Source organism: Gobio gobio (assembly GCF_949357685.1).
Source record: "Gobio gobio genome assembly, chromosome: 21".
Taxonomy (NCBI): domain Eukaryota; kingdom Metazoa; phylum Chordata; class Actinopteri; order Cypriniformes; family Gobionidae; genus Gobio; species Gobio gobio.
The window spans coordinates 23,532,850-23,554,508 of record NC_137117.1 but is presented as its reverse complement, the minus strand read 5'-3'; the positions used below and the strand labels follow the sequence as shown (position 1 = coordinate 23,554,508).

Here is a 21,659-nt window from a genome sequence, read left to right as displayed (position 1 = left end):
TGTAACATCAGACTGATCAGAAATGCATCAGAAGAAGGGAGATGGCAGATGGCACCAGATACAGCATTTTACATTACAGTATGTATGCATTTGATACTGAAAACAGATTACCATGTTAGAGACTGCCACATTACTGTAACTCACCCTTATAAAGCTCAACTACAGTAGATTCAGTCATATGGTACAGTGAGAGCATTTACTGTATTGGCAGCAAACTCTGTTCTATAGCCCAGAACCTCATGGCTGTGTCGTAACTTCATCACACCTTTTGATAACACACTGAATAGATAGATACTATTACAAACATTATAGATTAAATTACATAAATTAGGTAATGTAAGTGTATTTTCTTATGAGGCATATATAGTCTGTGTTACTGTAGATAATTCAGCAATGAGGGAGATTTGAAACATGTATCTTGGATTGTTTGCTGTTGGATGAACTGATTGTTAAAAGTACTGAACTGAAAGAAGATCACACTGTTGTGTTTCAGTGATTAAACCAAATGTTCTCATTACATATTACAATAATCTTGTGTTTGAAACAATGATTATGTGGACTGAAGATATGTGCAACTGAATGAAAGCATTACATCAGGTTTTGAAAGAATGACGAACTGTGTTACAAGTGTGATCAGTTTAGATTTTTGTACTAAGAGTTTTGAAAATGTACACCTTACTAGTGAAAATAGTACCAAAGCGAATAAAAAAAACTGTAACATAATTTTATGTCATGCTTACATAGCAGCTGTTTTATTAGGGTAAATTCAGGTTGATTTGGACACTTTTTGCCATTGAGATGACTGGGTTAAAAGTGTCCCAATCAACCTGAATTCACCCCTATCTCATAAAATGTGATGTAATATTGTGTCACAGTGGTTTCATTCAAAGAGTGTACTGGAAAATCATCTTTCCCATATTTAGCATTTCGTTTATATTTACAGAAATCTCTAGGAGATGTGGTAATAGATTGGCACAGCAGTGAATTGTGTGTGAAGTTAACATCTAAAATCCTCCAGTGGCCTTGTGTGTACAGTATTTCGGTTCCATTTCCACCCCTTTCATGAATGACTTTGATTCAGTCTATTTCAATGTAAGATCAAGACCAAACCACTGGCATCTGAGAATACTGAGAGTATTTCAAACTATTTCTTCATATGCGCCTCTGCCCTCAAATGAAATTTTGTGGTTGGTCATTTAAGTTAATCAAGTTTCCCAAGTTTATATGGATACTCACAGGTAAGTGCACTAAGGAATTAGTAAGAACAAACACAGATTTGTTTTTGTGTCTTTATGACGCCTAGCTGGACATAATTATTTTACGTGGCATACTTTTACTAAATACAGCAGTATAAGAGTATATTATACACTCTGGTGAAGAGATATCAAGAAAATATCTATATGCCTGACATGTATTTTTTTTCAGAGACCAAGACGTCAGACCTCAGCAACAAAACCAGCAGTAAGTATGACAGTCTAAAAGCTGTATTTTTGTTTGTACAAAACTGTAAATATTAAGATAAATGCCTCAGTTATATTTGTTTTACTTTGGTCTATTGTGAAATTCCATAAAGCACCAAAAAGTGTTCTAGCCTTTTGACCCATGAGCTCATTTTCATTTTAAAAACCAAGAAACCAAATGTTTATTCCTGTAAAATACATGAAAATGAGTTAGAAGCAATATGACCATAACAATCCAAATCTGTCACTGGAGACTGAGTGCAAATAGAAGAAGACTGTTTTATATTTAGTGTTCAAGTTTAGATAATTAATTAATACATTTTTACAAGACATTCCATGATCTTAAAATTGTACTGCCAGATGCTCAGATTTGGGATGATATCTTTTAGTCTTAACTGTTCTTGATCTTATTAATATCTGTTTGTGTCACAATCTTGTCTTTAAAATATATACAAAGCTTTGTGTAACGCTATGCAGTTGTATGCAGTGTTCAGATAGACATGGCTTTTCTGTTGCCAGACCAATGTGGTCTGAATCAGGTTCAAGTAAACAGATCGAGATGTTCTATATACTGAGCTCTGACATCAGTTCAAAGGTCCTGAGAAATCAACAGTAACATGCTAATCATACAGATTGTTTGATAAAGTAATGTCATGTTTTTTTTTTTAATTGACGTCTTATGTAATGTCAGATATCCCCAGTCAACTTTAAAATATTCATGTGTACATATAGGGGAGATTGGGCCTATTTGTCACACAGGGAAGTTATCTTGTCACAGAAAGAAGGTCAATAAATTGAATCTGTGGAATGTTTTTAAATAAATGGTGTGACAACTATCCCTGTTTTCCCCTAATTTGTGTATATAATGTGACTCGGCATGTAAATGTATCATTGTTTTGGTCTTTGTTGTGCTCTTAGCTCAAGGTGACAGACTACCATGTGCGATGTTCTGTAGTGTCTCGCTATGCTGTAACCACAGTGGAGAGCACCGTGTGGAACCAGCTCCACATCACTAAGGAGGCAGCCTTTGAGGTGGATTTGTCCTCATCTGCATTCATCTCCAACTTTACCATGTGAGTCAAAAAATACACCACATTTTCTTTCTGTTATTCTGGCTGTCAAATTGGTTTAGGAAACAGTGGCATTGCAATTAAATTGAGTATTATTTGGCTTAAGTTTGAAGTTTTCCCTGAATGGACACAGCAGGGCTGTTCTCCTAATGATTTGTTCATGTGGAAAGAAGTGCTTCGTGATCAAAAGGGAAAATATTTTTGATGCTCAGGTCAAGTAATTAAAAGATTACTTCACTTAAAGGTGAAAGTTCTGTCATCATTTACTCACCCACATGTCGTTTCAAAAACAACTTCCTTTCTTCAGTTGAACACAGACGAAGACATTTTTGATAATACCAGTTGCTCTTTTCCACGCTGTCACATGAATGGGAACTTTCAAGCTGTAAAAAGGACACAAAAAATTATCACAAAAATGACACATTATCTTCTAAGTCTTCTAAAGCCGTACACTGTAAAATCCAACAGTTGTTCTTACTAAGACTTTTTTAGTAAACTTTACTTAATGTCCAATAATTTGTTGACCTTACTTAAAACAAGTAAGTAATCTGAACTATTTGCATGCTATGCCTTCGTTACTTAGAAACCTCAAGTAAACATTACTTGACTGGTTTGAGTACCATTTTGCCAAAGCAAAAAAACAAGCGGGTGGACGGGCGGACGGGCAAAGTGTTTATGAGGCGGGGCAATTTTTTCTAGACTTATCACTCATTTCCTCCACTTCTTCTCACCATAATTGTGATTAGTGTTCCCTTTGGTTGGACACTTGGAACTTCATTCATATTATAGTAATTAACTTCCTATTAATGCAGCAATGCAACAAGAAATTGATTTCAAAACAAGGGAAGTATATATATATGTATATATATATATATATATATATATATATATATATATATATATATATATATATATATATATATATATATATATATATATATATATATATATATATATATATATATATATATATATGTAATATTTGTCCATTAATGATATAGAACATAACTATTTTTCATATCAAATAATGACCTTTTAACATTTGTTTTGCTAATATTTATGGAATAACCTTTTAATTGAGTTGATATAATCCCTCTATGTTTGTCACAATATCATTTGACCATGCTCGAGTGTGTCACACACACACTTCAACATTCAGCATGCAAAACACAACAATGGTAACAAGGATTTTTTTTTATATTTTTGTATATTTTTTATTATTAATACGACCTTTACTATTTTACTTGCTGTCATTATTGGGGTTATACTGACAAAAGCAATTAATTTATTCATGCCACAATGCACTCTGGGAGTACACTTCCTCAGATCCCAGATAGAATTAAGTTGACAAAACTTAAACAGTTTAAGTAAGAACAACTTAATGCAATTAAAAAGATAAGTGAAGTAATTAAACAGCGGTATTACTTAAAATTAAAGTATTTAGTCTATTCAACTTAAAATAGTTATTAGAACGACTAATATCTTTAAATAAATTTAACTCAAGTTTATCAAGTAATCATTACTTAAATTTTTTAGGGCAACCACTTTCCTCAAATTTTTTAAGTAAACTCAACTTATCCGGTTTTAGAGTGTAGATTTGTGTGACAAATGCACTTATATTTGCATTAAAAAAACTCAATATTCGGCCTCCTTGGCACATTCACACATTCTTTTAAGTTGAATTTTTTTCAATGAATCACTTGATGTAGTTCATTAATTGGACTGATCAGTTCATCTCACTGACTCGTTGATCTGGCTGCAGTGGTTCTTGAGTTAAGATCTCACTAAAGTGGAAGATATGACTGGTGACATAAAATTGGTCTGATTGTCACACAAAGCTTTTGATGGCTTCTAAAGACTTGAAATATATGTCACAAAAATTACAATTCTGTCTTTATTTACTCACTCTCATGTTGTTCCAAACCAGTATAAGCTTCAAAAAGGATCATAAGGTGCTTTTGCATCCTTATTGTGGAGGACTTTTGAAACAAAGAGACATTGTAAAGAATTCAATCATATTTGCTCACCAGAGTGAGAGATACGTAAACCTCTTTTCCCAAAAATGAATGCTAAGTATAAATATATTCCCACAAATAAGGCTCCATAACAGCTTGATAAAGCACACAGTGCTGTATTTGGAAGCGGACGTGGGTCAAAAGTAAAGAACGTTCAGGCCAGATGAATAGCAGGCTTTGTCAAGAAAACTCCAAGAGCTAATAGAGAAAATGACGAGCACTGGCTCTGTTCACTCTCTCTTTTACCCAGCAGAGTTTACCAAGGCACATGGCCAAAGTACACACGCTCACACATTTACGTGTACATAAATACACACACATGCATGAAGAATGCACACATGTATCCATCAACAAAGCAGGGTTTCCCGTTTCAATGTACATTACAGATGTATACGCATGCTCGAGGAATCACACTCTTGCGTACACACAAATACAGACAGGCGCTTCTACCAGGCTCTGTACTTTTTCAAATAGCTGCGGCAAATGTGTTTCTTTTAAGCAGTAGCGTTTGTTAAACTGTGACTGAGAGCTCTGTTCACAGTGTCACATGCACAGTGATCCCAGACCTCTCAGTGCCACACATACATATAGGCGCCTCATTTTCCACTGTGCCTTAAACTGTCCATTCACCCTGCTCTTATTCAAACAAGCTCTTTTTCAAGGGTGTTGGTTTATTTTGGTTGGTTCTTGTTGATTTTTATTTAAATATATTTGCTGACCTTACGTTAGTATTTTCTCTCCTTGACCCTCATGTAAAGACACAAAGAGAGTATGGATAGCTTCGTGTGGGTGTTTATGCAGGGGAAATGCACTGAGAGGATCGGAATGGCTATGATTGCGAGTTTTTTAGTAATGTTTTGTGAGGGAAATGACATTTTCTGCTCACCTCTTTTTCAATGTCACTAGCCTAGTTTGAAAGCCTGTTTCTGCACTTTTGTGAGATAAAGTTTCAAATAAGGAATACAGCCATAATTGTGAGAAAGAAGTCGCAATTATGAGAAGATTTTGTAGTTAACAGAAATAGTCACAGTTGTGAGATATATATACACTCTATATGGCACCAAAAATGGTTCTTGGCTCGTAATCATAGTGCTATATAGCACCAATTTTGGTGCTTCAGTGGTTCTTTGGTTCTTCACTGAAGCACCAAAATTGGTGCTATATAGCACTAAAAAAGGTTCCCCTATGATTACGAGCCAAGAACCATTTTTGGTGCCATATAGAACCTTTTTTTTTTTTTAGAGTGTAGTCACATTTTGAAATTACAGATCCCAATTACAATCATGATGTTATAGAAGAACAAAATATTTAGACAAATAAGTCGCAACAATGACGAAAAAGTCATTTTCAGATACTGTGAGATGCAAAGTCCCATTGTGAGTCAAATACGTTGCAAGTCATTTTATTATTTTAACTTTGAGGTATTTTAAATTTGATGTTTGACCTATTGAAAATTGGTTTTGCCATCAGCCACCAGCATATCACAGCTATATGAACTAGACTTGCCTGTACGATCTCTATCAAACTAAATATTTATGCTTTTGCTCTGATTTGTCTTTTGTTTATTCCCAGCACCTCAAATGGTAAGGTGTATGTGGCTCAAGTGAAGAGGAGAACTGATGCCAGGAAGATCTATGATAGCGCTAAGAAGCAGGGGAAAACGGCAGGACTTGTTGCCACAAAGTCAGTCCAAAATCTGTTTAATACCTTCTCCACTGGGACTTGCCTTTGGCAGAATCCCAGTGTGCAGGCATTTACTAAAAAATGCAATAGGCCACATTTCATGTACTTTTTTGGGTTTGGCCCAACAGACATGCTGGTGTTGAGAAAATCTCTCGAATATTTTTTATACAGTTGCAGATGTTTTAAACTATATTTTTTTGTTGGATCATCATTAAAGTAAATGGAAACCAACATCGTTTATTTAGAGGAAGAGTTATCTCTTGACACATGGACAAACACTTTATTTATATCTACCATCAAGAACTAGAACCTGATTAACTCTGTTGTATTCCAAAGGGAACGCGAGATAGAGAAGTTCCGTGTAGCAGTCAACGTACCTCCTGGGACTCGCGTGTCCTTCTCGCTCTCTTATGAGGAGCTGTTATCACGACGGCTTGGCCGATACGAGCTCTCTCTGGGTCTGCGACCTGGTCAACCTGTGCAGAACATCTCCATGGACGTCAGCATATCAGAGAGGACTGGCATCAGCTTTATCAGAGTTCTGCCACTACGAACTAGCCGACTGCTCACAAACAGTGTCCAAGGTACCCTAAAAGAAAGCACTTTTGTGACGTCAAGCCAATGCTTCAGGCCAACAAATCTCAAAGATATGGTTCCTCTGCTTCTCACTGATCTTTTAGCAGATGCAGAACCTCCTCCGTCAACTAAGGTCGAGCAGAATCCTCACTGCGCACATGTGCGCTACACTCCCACCGTACAGCAACAGAGGAGCATCTCTCCCAGAGGTCTCAATGCAGACTTCGTCATTCAGTATGACGTGGAGCTCAAAGACCCCATGGGGGACATCCAGGTCTTCACACTAACCTACCTGATTGTTGGTACCAGAATAGAGGTGGTCTCCATGTAGCATTATAATGTTGTTGTTTGTTTTTTTCTCCAGGTGGATGATGGCTACTTTGTTCACTACTTTGCACCTCGAGGACTTCCTGTAGTTTCCAAAGATGTCATCTTTGTCATTGACATCAGCGGCTCAATGATTGGCACAAAAATTAAGCAGGTAGCATCTCAGCCACTTTACTTGTCGAGAATGAGATAAAGAAAACTCATGTATGTCTCCATTGTGTTTTACATCAGACTAAAGCAGCAATGACCACCATACTGAGTGACCTACGTGAAGGAGATTTCTTCAATCTCATCACGTTCTCAGATAAGGTCTATACATGGAAGAAAGGACGCACTGTGCGGGCCACACGGCAGAATGTGCGGGATGCCAAGGAATTTGTCAGGAAGATAATCGCAGAGGGCTGTAAGTGTTTTCTTGGTATCTTAAGAACATGATCAAGTGTTTCATGCAGAATTCTGTTTTTGGTTTTATATTTATTTATTTGTTTTTATGTAAATCATATATAATCATATATATATATGTACACATTTTTAAGTGATTCAGTAACCAGTCTGACAGATTCATGTAAAGGATTCGTCCGGCTGATTCAGACCAGTACCTCGTAACTCTTCATTCATCAAAAGAACCAGCTTATCGTTTGTTCGTGGATCATATTTTTCCCGCAGGTTGTAAGGTTTTTTTTGTCTGCAACTCAATAGAAAGACATGTCTTTGCCATTATTTTGTGGTAAACTGTATTTTATCTCATCACAATCAGTTTTATTTTGCTGTGATTTATTTAGCTGCAGATTTATTTTGCTGTGAAGCTGAGATTAAACAGCTACAGAGAAGAGCTACTCTCTTTTTTTCTCTTTAAACTAGGGACAAACATCAATGCAGCTCTACTGTCTGCGGCCCAGCTGCTGAACCCGTCCTCACACTCATCTTTACCCACTGGTCAAGTGCCTTCATCTCACCGTGTCCCCATGGTCATATTTCTGACTGATGGAGAAGCCACTATTGGGGAGACAGAACCAGATGCGATTCTACGTAATGCACAGCATGCCTTGGGTTTAGCTTCGTTATTTGGCCTGGCCTTTGGAGATGATGCTGATTTTCCAATGTTGAGAAGGCTGGCATTGGAGAATCGGGGTGTGGCTCGGATGGTAATTAATAATTATAATAATAATAATTTGTTATATTTATATAGCGCTTTTCTAGGCACTCAAAGCTCTTTACATATAAGGGGGAAATCTCCTCAACCACCACCAATGTGCAGCATCCACATTGCTCCAGAAAGCCCACCACACACCAGCTTATTGGTGGAGAGGAGACATAATTGCCTTTTAAAGTACAAGAAGACCTATACAAGAAATCACCACAGTGTTATTACATCTTTAAACATACAAATGCATAATGCTTGATGAGGTCATATTATTCAATGACAGATTCGAAGACAATCGCTTGTTTACTTCCTAAATAAATCAGTTTTTCTAATGGATCAATTGAATAAAAAACTATTCAATGACTCATTCATAAAGCTAGTAGCTTATTTTGTAACTGAATTAATCCGTTTTTTTCTTCTTATATGAATCGTTAAAAGAATGTTTCAGTGACAGATTAATAATTGAAAGATTAAGTATGTCTGGAACGTGCAAACACAGAAAAGCGAGGTATTACTAACAGTAAAAAAAGTGCCATTGCTTTTTGACTGTATATCAGCACTCTTGGAATGCTGTTAAGCCAATCATAATAGTTTATTTGAATAATTTATTGTAAATGATATGTTCCTTAAATTATAATAATTCATATTTGAATCTATTTGTTGACTTTCAGGTATATGAGGACGATGATGCAGCTGTCCAGTTGAAAGGTTTCTATGATGAAGTCGCCAGTCCTCTGCTTTCAGATATCCAGCTGTCCTATCTAGACGATCAGGCGTACGATATCACTCGCTCTCTGTTCCCCAACTACTTCCAGGGCTCTGAATTGGTAGTCACGGGACGACTTAAACCAGGTGTACGCGATCTGAAGGTTACACTGACAGCAAACGATTCGAAGCAGAAAGTGAAAGTGGAGAATGAGCTACCACTGGCCAAAGCAGTCGTAAATGGCACAGAACCATCTGTGGGCTGTGCAAAGACACTGGATGGCATTCCTAGCTTTGTGCATCGACTCTGGGCTTATTTCACAATCAAAGAGTTGCTACTTGCTAAAATTAATACCTCGGATTTGATCACACAGCGCCTTCTTGTAGATAAAGCCACCAATCTTTCACTAAAGTACAATTTTGTAACACCAGTCACTTCATTGGTTGTCATCAAACCGGATATTGATGAACCAGAACCTACTGTTAGCTCTTCTGTTGTGCCTACTACCGGCAAGACTTCAATTAGCACCGTAGCAGGTTCTACAAATGGGACGAATCAGACCTCTCACACTGCGCCTAAAATATCTTCCACATCTACAACGGGAACCAAAAAATCCAGCTTTTTCTCACCTCCAAAGACAAGCAAACCTCCTCTCACCAAATCTGTACAAGCACATCCACCACCCTCAGGGCTTCACACCACAGGTCGACCGCCTAACACTTCTGTCTCTCTTGACAAAACAATCCCTCCTCCATCACCCAAGAAGACCACTACAGGACCACTTAAGACCACCACTACCCCACTTTCCAGCAAGCTGTCCTCCTCTCCTCTTAGCACCATCAAAACCACACAAGCCTTGGCTAGGATTTCAAACAGACCTCCCAGTATGACGAAAACCACTTCTTCCTCTCCACCAGTCAAAAGCACAACACTAGCCACCTTAATCAAAACTGCACCATCTGTGGTGAAAGACTCTTCCTCAGACATTGAGAACTCTTCTTCCTCAGGACCCACAACCCTTCAGCAGGGCCAACAGACACTGACCTCCACTGTATCTACCTCAGAAGCTAATTCAGACATTCATGTTGAACTGGAAGTGGCCACACTGGTGGCTCCTACTTTTCTGCCTATGCCAGGAATGACAGATGCACCAAAGTTGTGGGAAGCCTCTCGTTTTCTAGGTGAGTTCCTTCTAAGGAGCAGAAGCTGGCATTTATAGCCAATACCGTGTTGCTAAAATTTGTTAGTATACAATGAATGTCACATACACTTCAAATGAATAACCAAAATGCCTCTGCATTTGTCACTGAATGTAATGGTCATTTTTTGGACCTCTATCATCCATTCTTCTGTGTCCATCAGATGTGTCTTCGTCCATCCAGATTCAGAGGAAAGGTAATACAATCCGCTTTTTTTTTTTCATTCCGCTTCTTCGTCATGCTGGTTTAGACACTGCTTGTGTTTAAAGTGCCCCTATTATGCTTTTTCGAATATGCAGTGTGTAATATAGCTGTTTGTGAAGGTAAAAGCTCTGCAAAGAAAGAATAGATTCTGAACTGCTGAATTGAGTCGTCTCACTTTCTGCGTAACATAACAATGTAACAAATTTGCATAATGCCAGCCTATGGTTTTCATTGGCTGTCCGCAAACGATGTCTACTTTGACCCGCCCTCAAACCCTGTATTTGTAGCTGAGGCCTGGAAGCGTTTGGTTTGTGTTGTCAACATGTCGAGAAGATGCTGTGTTCAGGGGGAAGGAGGGGTTTGGAGAAACTGAATGTTTGAACTAACCATTTTCAGACTCTTTGAGAAATGTGGTGATGTTCAATGTATTCGGAACAATGAATTAGGAACCTTTAAAATAGCATAGGGGCATTGTATTGCGTTATACCTATGAAAAATGCGCACAAACTACACCTGGAACGAATTAAACAATAATACAATAAAAATAATGTTGTAGCTTCTGATCATGTTTTTCTTGATCTTCCATGCAGATATTGAACTTGTTAAAGGTAAGCGATATGTTTTCAACTACAAAGTGTTAAATCAGTTTGGCACCAATACAAAATATAAAAAAATAACTGCCTAAACATGAATGAAATTAAGCCAAAGCTGCATCATCATGAGAATGTTGTTTTGCAGATTATGATACACCACATGAATCTGACTATGACTACAACATCCATTATGAGTCATGTGAGTTAAAAACAAAACAAGTCTTTGCTAAGTCTATTTTTTTAACACTACCATGGTATGTCAGTTTTTGGATTTGTTCATTATTCTTTCAGATTCAGATGCTGAGGTAGCTGGTAAGCACAAATTTCATAACTTAATAAATGTGGTGTAACTACATTTATTAACTTTTTAAATGCTTTTGGCAGAAGTATAGCACATTTTATGTGTCTTAACTGTTTCAACAGACCCAGAAAACCCACCCAGTTTAAGCTCAGTTAGAGTCTTCTCCTCATCAGGTATAACTCCAGGAGAGAATATTTCATTAAATGCTCCGTGTTCCTTCTTCCTTTAGCCATTTTTTTTGTGCAGTTAAAGATGAATACAAGATTATAATCTCATAGAAGGGATTCACTAACATACTCGTGTGTTTTGTGTCCCTGAAAGTGGATGGAGACCCACATTTTGTTGTTCAGCTCCCACAGCTGCATCAGAACTTGTGTTTTACCATTGATGGCAGGGCTGATGATGTATTACGGCTTCTTGAGGACCCAGACAAAGGTGGTTTTATGATTTTACATCCAATATATAGCTTGAATGTCTTTGTGGAAACTTAAAGGGATAGTTCACCCAAAAATGAAAATTAGCCCATGATTTACTCACCCTCAAGTCATCCTAGGTGTATATGACATTCTTCTTTCAGACGAAGTTATATTACAAAAGTCCAGGCTAATCCAAGCTTTATAATAGCAGTAATTGTTGCTCTGTTTTTGAAGTCCATAAATGCATTTGTCTGTCAAATATCGTGCTCCACACGGCTCCGGGGGGTTAAAAATATCCATATTTAAAACTTTATAAAATTTCGGCCAATCGCCTTCCGTATTCAATTTATGGAAAAAGTGTTTAAAGTAACTCTGCCATTCAAAAGGCTTCCGTTACCAGGTATGCTCATTAGACGTCGCTTACGCATCTTGAATTGCGAAAAGGCACTTTCAACACTTTTCCACGGAAGGCAGTCGGCTGGAACTTTACTTTATAAATATGGATATTTTTCTTACACAAACGCATCGATTCACTTACGAAGGCCTTTATTAACCCCCCCAGAGCCGTGTGGAGCACGTTATTTGAGGGACAGATGCATTTTTTATGGACTTCAAAAACAGAGCAACAGTCACTGCCATTATAAAGCTTGGAAGAGCCAGGACTTTTTTAAATATAACTCCAACTTTATTCGTCTGAAAGAAGAATGTCATATACACTTAAGGGTGAGTAAATCATGGGCTAATTTTCCTTTTTGGGTGAACTATCCCTTTAAATTAGATGCTATTTAGATATTCTTTTAACATAATTGATGTCTCTTAATCCTGTTTTATGACTTATTCCATTAGGAATTATTGTGGATGGGCATTTAATAAAGGCTCCTTCTAAGGAGGGGATGGAGAATTGTACTCGTACGTTCTTCGACAGGATTTCTGTCACTGCTACCGAAGGTGCCGTTATGATCACATTAACACTGGACTCAGTGGTAGTGGAGGTGGAAGGGAAGGAAATCGAGAAGCTGCCCACCAATCAGAAAGGATCTGTGGAGCGACACAGTTTGAGAATCACAGTTGAAGAGCACCATAGCTGCTGGATCGAGCTCGGAGTTGGTGTGCAGTTCTTCGTTCTCTTCCATCGTTACAACCATCCCAAATACTTTCAAATGGAGCACCTGGGCTTCTATATTGCTGATGGAAAGGGACTCTCTCACCTCACTCAAGGGCTGTTAGGTAGGTAACATTATTTAATCTTATTCAGTGAGATGCCAAATGGGTTTTCAGACTAATTTTCCCATTTCTGAAGATCGTGTTTGGGTATTTTCTTCCACTTCCAGGCCAATTTCAACACACCCATATAGAGGTCATAAGGGTAACGGATCAAGTGGGTTTCCATCATGCACAAACAAATAAGAACACTTCGCTGGCTATGGGCTTGATAAAGAAAGGAGATGAGCATTTTCCTGTCACCCTACAAGACAAGAATCTAAAGGACTCATCCAGGAAGCGTCACTCAGCTCAATGTTGGGTAGTGCCAAAGGTGGATGTAGAGAGACTTCTGGGCCAGTCCTACGAGAGCTATGTCGTGGATCACCAATAGATAACCCGCACACCATATTTCTACATCTACAGAATTACAAACGGTACATAAAAGACACTGGAACTTGAATCATGTGCTATTTGACAGTACAAAAACATCTGATTGGGGATAAAACAGAGACTAAGAATACACACAAACTGTAATGAATTGAAAAATGTTTCAGAAGCATTGATTGGTCCAAATATTTGCATTTGAACATAATGGTGATTACCTTTCAGAAGTTTGGGGTCAGTAGGATTTTATTTTGTTTTTTGTTAAAGAAATGAACATGTTTATTCTGCGAATATGCATTCAACTGATCAAACCGTAAAGATATATGTTACAAAAGATCTATATGTCAAATAAATTCCTGTTCTTTTGAACTTTATAATCATTAAAGTTTTAGTAGTTTTAGTAGAACAACTGATGTTTCTGGGGCAGCAAATCAACATATTAGAAGGATCATGTGACTGAACACTGGAGTAATGATGCTGAACATCTTACCAACCCCAAACTTTTGAATGTTAGTGTATATCAGTGAAATTAACCATTTCAAATGTAATAAAAGTATTACATATTCACCTTGGGGTGAGATGATGATCAAAATATATTTCGCAATAATCAAATATTTTTTTCTAAGCTTCCAGATAGTTTGCATAAAAAAGTGTATGTGTATATATATGCATCCATTTAAAATAATATAACAAGAGAATTGTGTAAAATGATTGTGTAAAAATATTGTACCTTAGCAAAGATTATCGAATGCTTTACTTTGTCCTGTTAGGAAAAGGAAATCCTTCATATGTGCCAATAATCAAACATAACCAAAGAAAGATTCATTTTATTCATATTTATTTTTGTTGCACAAGACTGCTCAAACACGAGATGAAATTCACAACTTAAAATCGAGTCGAGTTTGTGTGTCAGTTTTTTTTTTTTAAAGATGTTTAGTTGTTTCAACATTGAAAATGAAAGACAAAATGAAAATAAATACAGTACAAAACAGTTAATCCAAACATATGCAACAATATGCTGGAGAGGTGCAAAAGATAACAAATATAGCAATGCAGCGTAATTCTATTTGATTCCAGTTATCATTAATTCACAATCTAATTTGTGCACTAAGGAAGAGTTCAAGACCTGTATGCTTCTATGTGAATCTATAAGGCCGTAAGTGACTTTGGCCCAATAAATTTCAAGAATGTAATAAAACTGTCACACTCCTTGTTTTCCATTCAAAATAAAAAGGGAAAAAAACTACCATCAGAGGCTTTTGTTTTTTTTTCTCAGCAAAGGCGTATATAGAAAACAGCATGACAATGCTTGTAAATTCTACACTGAAAGCTGTACGGTGAGAATTCAAAGAGCACACCATGATCATCTGGTCCAGACTAGTGTCTACTATAACTATTCATGGCAATTCAACTCATTTTGAAACAAAAACGAGCATGATTACAGATATAAGTAATGGTGAAAATGACCAGTCAGATTTCAATACTAAGTTTGTCTTGTGGTTTCAAACAGCCAAGTGCAAATGCAGAGACTACATGTGTCAATCACTGATAAAATGGAAGAGAAATCAAAGATGCAGTGGGAATCTTTACAGTACACATGGAGAGGCATAGTGTTGCTCACAATCGAAAGTTAAAGCATGTATTAGTAAACTGGAGTCAGACTGGTTTACAAAAGCCAGAATACCAACGAGATATGGCTACGATCAAATAACAAAAGATCTGATACTCATTAAATTCACATTATTATTTACTTCTGCAGCTGTGGGAGTGAAAATTGCTTCCACCTTCTTAAGACTCATTTCCCGTACCAAACTAAGTGCGTGTTTTCGCAAACATTTGCATTCGATAACATTGGTTTTCACTACAAACAAAATGAATGCAGGCGGATGAGGAATGTAGAATAAGGTCATTAGAAATTGTGAGGCCATACAATGTTTTGAACTTAGTTAGTTACAAGTTAATGGCTTACAATTCACTTCTATGCTGCATATTATACATCTCATTGAATTTAGTTGTGCTGAAAAATCCACCAATAATAATAAAAAAAGAATTAAATAACTTAAAAGACCTTAAATGAGTTGTAGAGCAGAAGGATCAGGAATAGGAAATGTAGTGATATGAGACTGTGAGTTCAGTTTATGACTGCTAGATGTAGCATTTCGTACAACTTTATGCATTTTACACACTATCAATATCATATTACATCCTTTATCCAGGTGTCAAAATGTAGTGTTTAATGATCTCACTATACTTTTGTCAGTGACACTTTCCTAAAGTACAGGAAGGCTGCTGTTCACATGAAGCTGTTAAATGTCAAAGTGACGACAGTATGCTATCTAACAGTCTGAGGATAGTTGGGGATACTTCACGAAAGTTGATGAGAAATTGTTTTAAATCTCCTTCAGTATTCAAGGAATCGTTCACATGTATGGGCTTCAGTCAAAGACGATATTCAGAGAACGGAAAGACGCGTTTCACTTCAACAGGATATTTTGCGCAAACGATGCATACGGCTTGTGTAGGAATCTAAAGTAGCATGTTGGTGTGAGCCCACTTTGTAGTGCAGAGTTGTGGAATGTGAGCGATAGAGCGTTTGTGTGTCTGTGTGCTGAACTGTGAGTATCTGAACAGAGACACCGGAGGGGTGTGGAGACAATGAGCAAAGAGCACTCTGGGAAAGATAAGGCTGGTTGAAAGAGATTTACAACGTTGTTGCGTTGTCGATTCTGTTCTGCGTGACCTCTGAACCCAGCCCATTAAATCCCGTTCAGCCCGCCCCATTTCTGCCCTCCATCTGACCATTGCCTCTCCACTCCTCCGTCACTTCTCCTCCCCTTACTGTTCATCCTCGCCGAAGACGTCGTTCTGTTTACGCTTCATGTTCTCAAAGTCGAAGTCACTGCCGGTCATGCGCTTGTAGATGTCCTTGATGTCGTTACAAGTTGTTTCGAAATGAGTGGTGGCATCGTAGGACCGTGACGCAAATATCTGGAGAAATGATATCAAAACTGGTTCTAATTTTTCCTTGCCAAGCAACTTACAAAAAAATCTGCAAGAAATGACTGTTAAACCAGAGTTGTTATTGTTATCTAAAACTATTACAATAGTTTTTTAATTACAAAAGCACATAAAATGACTTGAAATTAAAACTGAAAATATAAAAATAAAATCTCATTCAAAAAATGAAAAAATGCTATAATAGTATATAAAGAATATTAAAATAACAGTGTGAAGCTGACCTGACTGTCTGTACCATCATCTGTGGGTTCATACATGTCACTGATGGCCACAAACCTGTAAAAATGACAAAATAATAAAAAAAATATCATTGCATTTATGCGTGTTTATACAACATTTAGCTCTGGTCAATTAATTTAATGTGAGCAGTGCTGTGTTTTCTGGAGTGACTGAATAGTCAAATTTATCAGAACCACGTACTTGATATTAAAATATATTTACTATTATTTACAAAACTGTTGTATAAAAGCAATACCATATTCACAGTTGTGCTTTCAACTGAATATTAGTGCTTAAGTTATTAAGGTTTTTTTTCTTCTATAAAACAGAGAAAGCGAAGAAAACTGACTTTTGGTCAATGGGCTCGATGAGTTCCAGAGCAGGTTCGATTTCAGCTTCAGGATCAGAGGTTTCCACAGTGGTGCTTACGATGGCAATGTATTTCCCCTGACCCGCCACGTTGTGGGCGTAGGAGATCATGCAAACATAGATATCTACATGCAAATAATAACAAAATAAGCATGACATACTTTTGCAGCTCAGCTTATTTTTTAAATGAAAGCAGCACCCTCTAGTGGTGTCTGCACAGTAGTGCATACCTGAATGCATACACACCTTGGTTTATCCTGCAAACCATTCCCGAAACTGCTATTCTTTTTATACAAAAACCACAAGAATCAACCAGGGGTGTCACTAACCTGATTTGCGGTTAACCTGGTTCTGAGGGATGATGATCTGGCAGGAATTGGCATCATTAGTGTTTTTAATGGGATGGCTGAGGACGCAGATGACCCGGATGACCTGGCCGACTTTGTGCACACGGTCCGGGATGTAGCTTGGGTCACAGATGAGCTGTTTGCATCTGGCAACCTTGGAAAAGCAAATTCAAACATAAACTCAAAATTTTCAGAAGAAACTCCCTGCATTTTCACTGTAATAATAAATCATTTTCTTTGATTTTTCCCCCCCAATAAAATACGTTTGTTATTATCAAGCTCGCCGCACAAGTCCTGAAAAAATAAGCCAAAACATTTTGATTGACCCCTGGTGGCTGGCTGCAGTATAGGTCATAAGCTCCGCCCTCTCCATGTAAACGAATGGGACATGAGCCAAAATAAAAAATGCATTCAAAAGTAGTTTTTTGTCATTTTAGGTAGTTCTTATGACGCTGATATATGTTGAAAAGTTCGCTTTAGTTAGTTATTTGATGCTATAAAAATGAGGTGTGACGTCATGATTGACCGCTTTGCTTGCGATCGAGTCTGCGGGAGTATGGGCGGGACCTTGATACCGCGGCTCCACCTCACGGTCGCTACCGCACAGACTCTGGCTCCAAATGACGTCATCAGCACAAGATGGCTGCGGCCATTTCTGGGACATTTTGGCTTTATTTTTCTACAGTGGAAGGAAGTGAAGACATGTCGTCCATCTTTTTTTCCTTTTTTTTAAAAACAGTTTATGGTCATATTCCACTTCTAAAACAAAAAAATGTACCTCTCCCTCCGACTTCACGCCCACCACATGTCCTCCCTCCATCACTATCTCATCCACTGGTTTGTTCAGCATGTAGGTTCCTCCATAAATTGCACTTAACCTATAAGTTCAAAAAATCCCATGTTTATGATATAAGGGCTTCACAGTGACACTCAACACGTGATTACTTGAGAATGATTGGATGTGGGAGGAGTGACTAACCTAGCAAACCCCTGAGGCAGCTCACCCAATCCGTACAGGGGGTACAGGTAGGGGCTCTTCCCGTAACGTGCCAGAGATTCACTGTAGAGTTTGATCCTATTGATGGTATCCAGACACGGCTGCTCCAGGTAACTAGGAGCAATTCAATTCAATACATTTATCATGAAAGAAATGCAAAAGAAAGCATTGTTATTTAGGGCCATTAAGGCAAGACACAACAGGTGAATAGATAACACCATACTTCCCCAGTTGCTTCATCACAGTACATTAAGACAACTTTTTTGTATTAGTGTGAGAATTTTTGTGGGTTGACATTAAGAGTTAAATGTTTTTTACAGAGGGTAATTATTATTTTTTTTTATCACTCTATAAATCAGAAAAAAACTGGGGGAAAAATTCACCATCTGAAATCCGTCTGAGTAGGTACTACTGTACATTAGAATTTGAATTTACTGCATGTAAAAAAGCATGTAGTATGAATAAAATTAGACCCCTCTGTAAAAACTTTCAGAATATAGATAAGCCTTTAAAAGATCTGTTGTTATTGAAATCTTCAGACGCAAATAGATTGAAGCTTAGTAAAACACTTAAATGTGTAAAACAATGGTTATGCCTGTAGTGTCTTGTCTCAAATAATATGTTTATTAATAAGAGGAATGATAGGACTCTTATATACACTATTAAGGTTTTGTAACACACTGGCGACACTTACTCATCTGTCCTGTAGAGGGCCAGGGCATGTCCCGTGAAGTCTACGACGTCCTGTCCTAAGTCAAACTTCTTGTAAACTTCTCCCATCGTTGTGAGTTTGGGATCGACACCCTCAAAGGTCTTGGGGTCGTTCTCATCAAAGTTGGCCACAAAAACTAGGAACTTCCGGAAACGTCTCTTCTCAAACATTCCCATTAGGTCTAAGCAACACATGTTTTTTATTATTAAAAACAATAATTTTGATTTATTCCTACAGACAATTTAAAAATGCCAACACTGTAAAAAAATATTTTTCGAAGTTTATTGGTACAGTTGACTATTTCAGTCTTTCTACTTCAAAAGCTTTAATTTATTATGTTACTTGACATTTCTTTTGTAATTATTTATTAATTTACAAGCAATATCTAAGTACAAAATTGTTTCTACACCAAGAAGCTGTACTTACTTGAAGCCAGTGCCTCTGTTTCAGTAGAGGGCACTTTGTAGATTTTCCCCCCTTTATAGACAAAGCTTCCCTCAACCACTTTGAAGTCAAGATATCTGGTCACTTCAGTGTATAGAAGCATCTTAACTAACTGACCTTAAGGAGGATAACAATGACAAAATGTGATTGTCCATCATTATTGTTTAGAATGCTGTTACAGAAAATTACAGAATTGCATGAATTAAAGGGACAACAATCTATCCCCAAAACATGTTTCGAACAATATCATCACACCAACAATCATGTTACTTAGGTATTTTTACCATTGGCCATTAAGAATTTAGGAATAAGGTCCACATTCCAGTCTCTTCCCCGGCCCATTGACTCTGGGGGGCTGTCTGAAATCCCAAATCTCTTATAGAGCTGAAAAAGAGTGCATGCATAAAAAACAAGGGAAAATGCAACATTTAAGCATCAGATGATAATATTTTTGAAGAGGATCTCTATTAAGATTTTTATAAATAAGCATATATTATTCGTATTTTATTTTTTATATTTAACATGAATATAAATATCACTATTAACATTGAATATTAATTTATGTGAAAATACAGTTTTTTATTATACTTGAGATTGGAGTAATGAAAGTGGTGACTGTGAAGCATCCTCACCTCCTCCAGGGGTGTGATAGAGGAACTTTCACCACCATAGTAGGGATTTCTGTCCATATGCAAAACTTTCTTCCCATTCACGGACATGATCCCAGAGAGAATACATTCCTACACAAATAAACATCATTGACTTGAAATAATCTGTGATGGATAGTACATATTTAAAACATTTCCTATTCATCTGTTGAGATGGGAGTGGGTATCTAGCCTTGACTTCCGCGTTGAACACTGGGATGCGAGTTACCCCACCCAACTAGTGATGGAAAGTCCGAGTCATTTCCGCGAATCGGTTCTTTTGAACAGTTCTCGCTGTAATGAAGCGCTGATACATCTGTCATTTTCTGACATCCTAATTTCGTGAAATTTGAGTATTGTAATTTTGTGAGTTCCAGTTCAGTTAGTTCCAGCCATGAAAAACAATTACAACCTAAATATGATTGATATTTACAATAAACATTAATGTGTTTACATCTGGGCTGAAACAGTTTGTGTGCTAAGCTATCATAATCATAATCAAATCAAATGTTTACTATTCGGTTGTTAATGATTCGGTAACTAAGGAACACCTCGGATCGATTCATTAAGAAGATTCGACTCAAAAGAACAACTCGTTCACGAATCGGACATCGCTACACCCAGCCAGACACGAGCCGCAGCCCAGATCACTATCCTCCATGAGGAAAATAGAGAAACGTACGATAAAACCACTTCTGCTTTTTCGTTATTTTTATTAATAGTAATGCTCCTTTTTGCACGTATTTATCTAATATCAATGTCTCGTGTCTGTTAAATTGTGCCCTTTAAAATATAACAATAACAAAAATGTCCACTAAACCCAGTATAAAACGGATGAATTACAGGCAACCTATGAACTAACATCAGTTAAGCACAATAAAGCTTCGTTGGCGACCCGTGAAAGGCGAATTATCTGCAACAAACACACATTTCCCCCTATTTCGACGCACAGGCAAACGGGATACCTGATGCCACTCCTTAGAACCAGACACTGAGACGAGAATCAGTCATTACTTTTTAATAACCGCTTTCATGTCAATATAATGATGCAGCCTCAATGGCTTTGGAAATTCGGGGGAAGATGGATTTGGAAAGGATTGCACTCGTATACAGTTCGAAATTGCGAGAAATGCTGGCTCACTACACACTCATATACAGTAGCTACTGGTCCAAAGGATGCGTCAGCAATAGGCCCTCGGGTTCAGTCTAACGCAAAGCATCTAACGTTATTCCTGCAGTCACATCTCTGAGAACAGCATAAGCATCCGAGCATCAATCGACAATATCTTCATATGTTTCCAAAGCGAGCGAGTCATCAGTGACCTGAATGCGTTACTCACTGTGAGTCCGGTGCCCAATACGATAACATCATATTCCTCATCCATGTTGTATTACAGTGGATCTTCCTTCTTTAGCCAAATTTCCGCTGCAAAAAAAATCTGCAAAACGGTGTTGATGAAACAAAATATTTATGTAGAACTAGCCTGTTGTCCTATTACCGACAAATAAACGAACTCTTTGCAAACAGTTATCGCTCGAATAATTTGATACGTATCACAATTGATCACTGACTGTGGTGCGAGTCGCGACCGGCGAGAACAACCAAAGATGGCCCTGACCGCAGC

At 37.5% G+C, this 21,659-nt stretch overlaps 2 protein-coding genes across 2 annotated transcripts in view; one reads left to right on the top strand and one right to left on the bottom strand.

The window, feature by feature from the left end:
• itih6 (inter-alpha-trypsin inhibitor heavy chain family member 6) overlaps positions 1-14,504 on the top strand; it is a 16,496-nt gene extending 1,992 nt beyond the window's left edge. The window contains exons 2-17 of the mRNA XM_079803373.1: positions 1,426-1,461; positions 2,379-2,533; positions 6,118-6,228; positions 6,565-6,812; positions 6,909-7,078; positions 7,169-7,285; positions 7,363-7,534; positions 7,993-8,276; positions 8,947-10,162; positions 10,344-10,376; positions 11,108-11,176; positions 11,269-11,289; positions 11,401-11,451; positions 11,600-11,713; positions 12,541-12,921; positions 13,026-14,504. Coding sequence (XP_079659499.1) covers positions 1,426-1,461; positions 2,379-2,533; positions 6,118-6,228; positions 6,565-6,812; positions 6,909-7,078; positions 7,169-7,285; positions 7,363-7,534; positions 7,993-8,276; positions 8,947-10,162; positions 10,344-10,376; positions 11,108-11,176; positions 11,269-11,289; positions 11,401-11,451; positions 11,600-11,713; positions 12,541-12,921; positions 13,026-13,288 — 3,441 coding nt within the window. The 3' untranslated portion in view covers positions 13,289-14,504. The remainder of the gene's footprint in view (positions 1-1,425; positions 1,462-2,378; positions 2,534-6,117; positions 6,229-6,564; positions 6,813-6,908; positions 7,079-7,168; positions 7,286-7,362; positions 7,535-7,992; positions 8,277-8,946; positions 10,163-10,343; positions 10,377-11,107; positions 11,177-11,268; positions 11,290-11,400; positions 11,452-11,599; positions 11,714-12,540; positions 12,922-13,025) is intronic.
• gdi1 (GDP dissociation inhibitor 1) lies at positions 14,091-21,659 on the bottom strand. The gene is made up of 12 exons (XM_079803410.1): positions 21,607-21,659; positions 21,375-21,473; positions 20,020-20,127; positions 19,672-19,771; positions 19,370-19,504; positions 18,926-19,124; positions 18,214-18,345; positions 18,013-18,112; positions 17,217-17,388; positions 16,868-17,012; positions 16,521-16,575; positions 14,091-16,269 (listed from the first exon to the last, which is right to left on the bottom strand). The coding sequence occupies exons 2-12, from the start codon at positions 21,417-21,419 to the stop codon at positions 16,117-16,119; spliced, it is 1,344 nt and encodes a 447-aa protein (XP_079659536.1). The 5' UTR covers positions 21,420-21,473; positions 21,607-21,659; the 3' UTR covers positions 14,091-16,116.

Excerpts from the sequence above, each read along its gene's own strand:
- gdi1 (XM_079803410.1), bottom strand. The coding sequence starts at position 21,419 with ATGGATGAGGAATATGATGTTATCGTATTGGGCACCGGACTCACA. Across the intron at positions 19,125-19,369 it reads AACAGAGGCACTGGCTTCAA|ACCTAATGGGAATGTTTGAG; the intron begins GTAAGTACAGCT and ends TGTGTTGCTTAG. Across the intron at positions 16,576-16,867 it reads ATCGAGCCCATTGACCAAAA|GTTTGTGGCCATCAGTGACA; the intron begins GTCAGTTTTCTT and ends TCATTTTTACAG.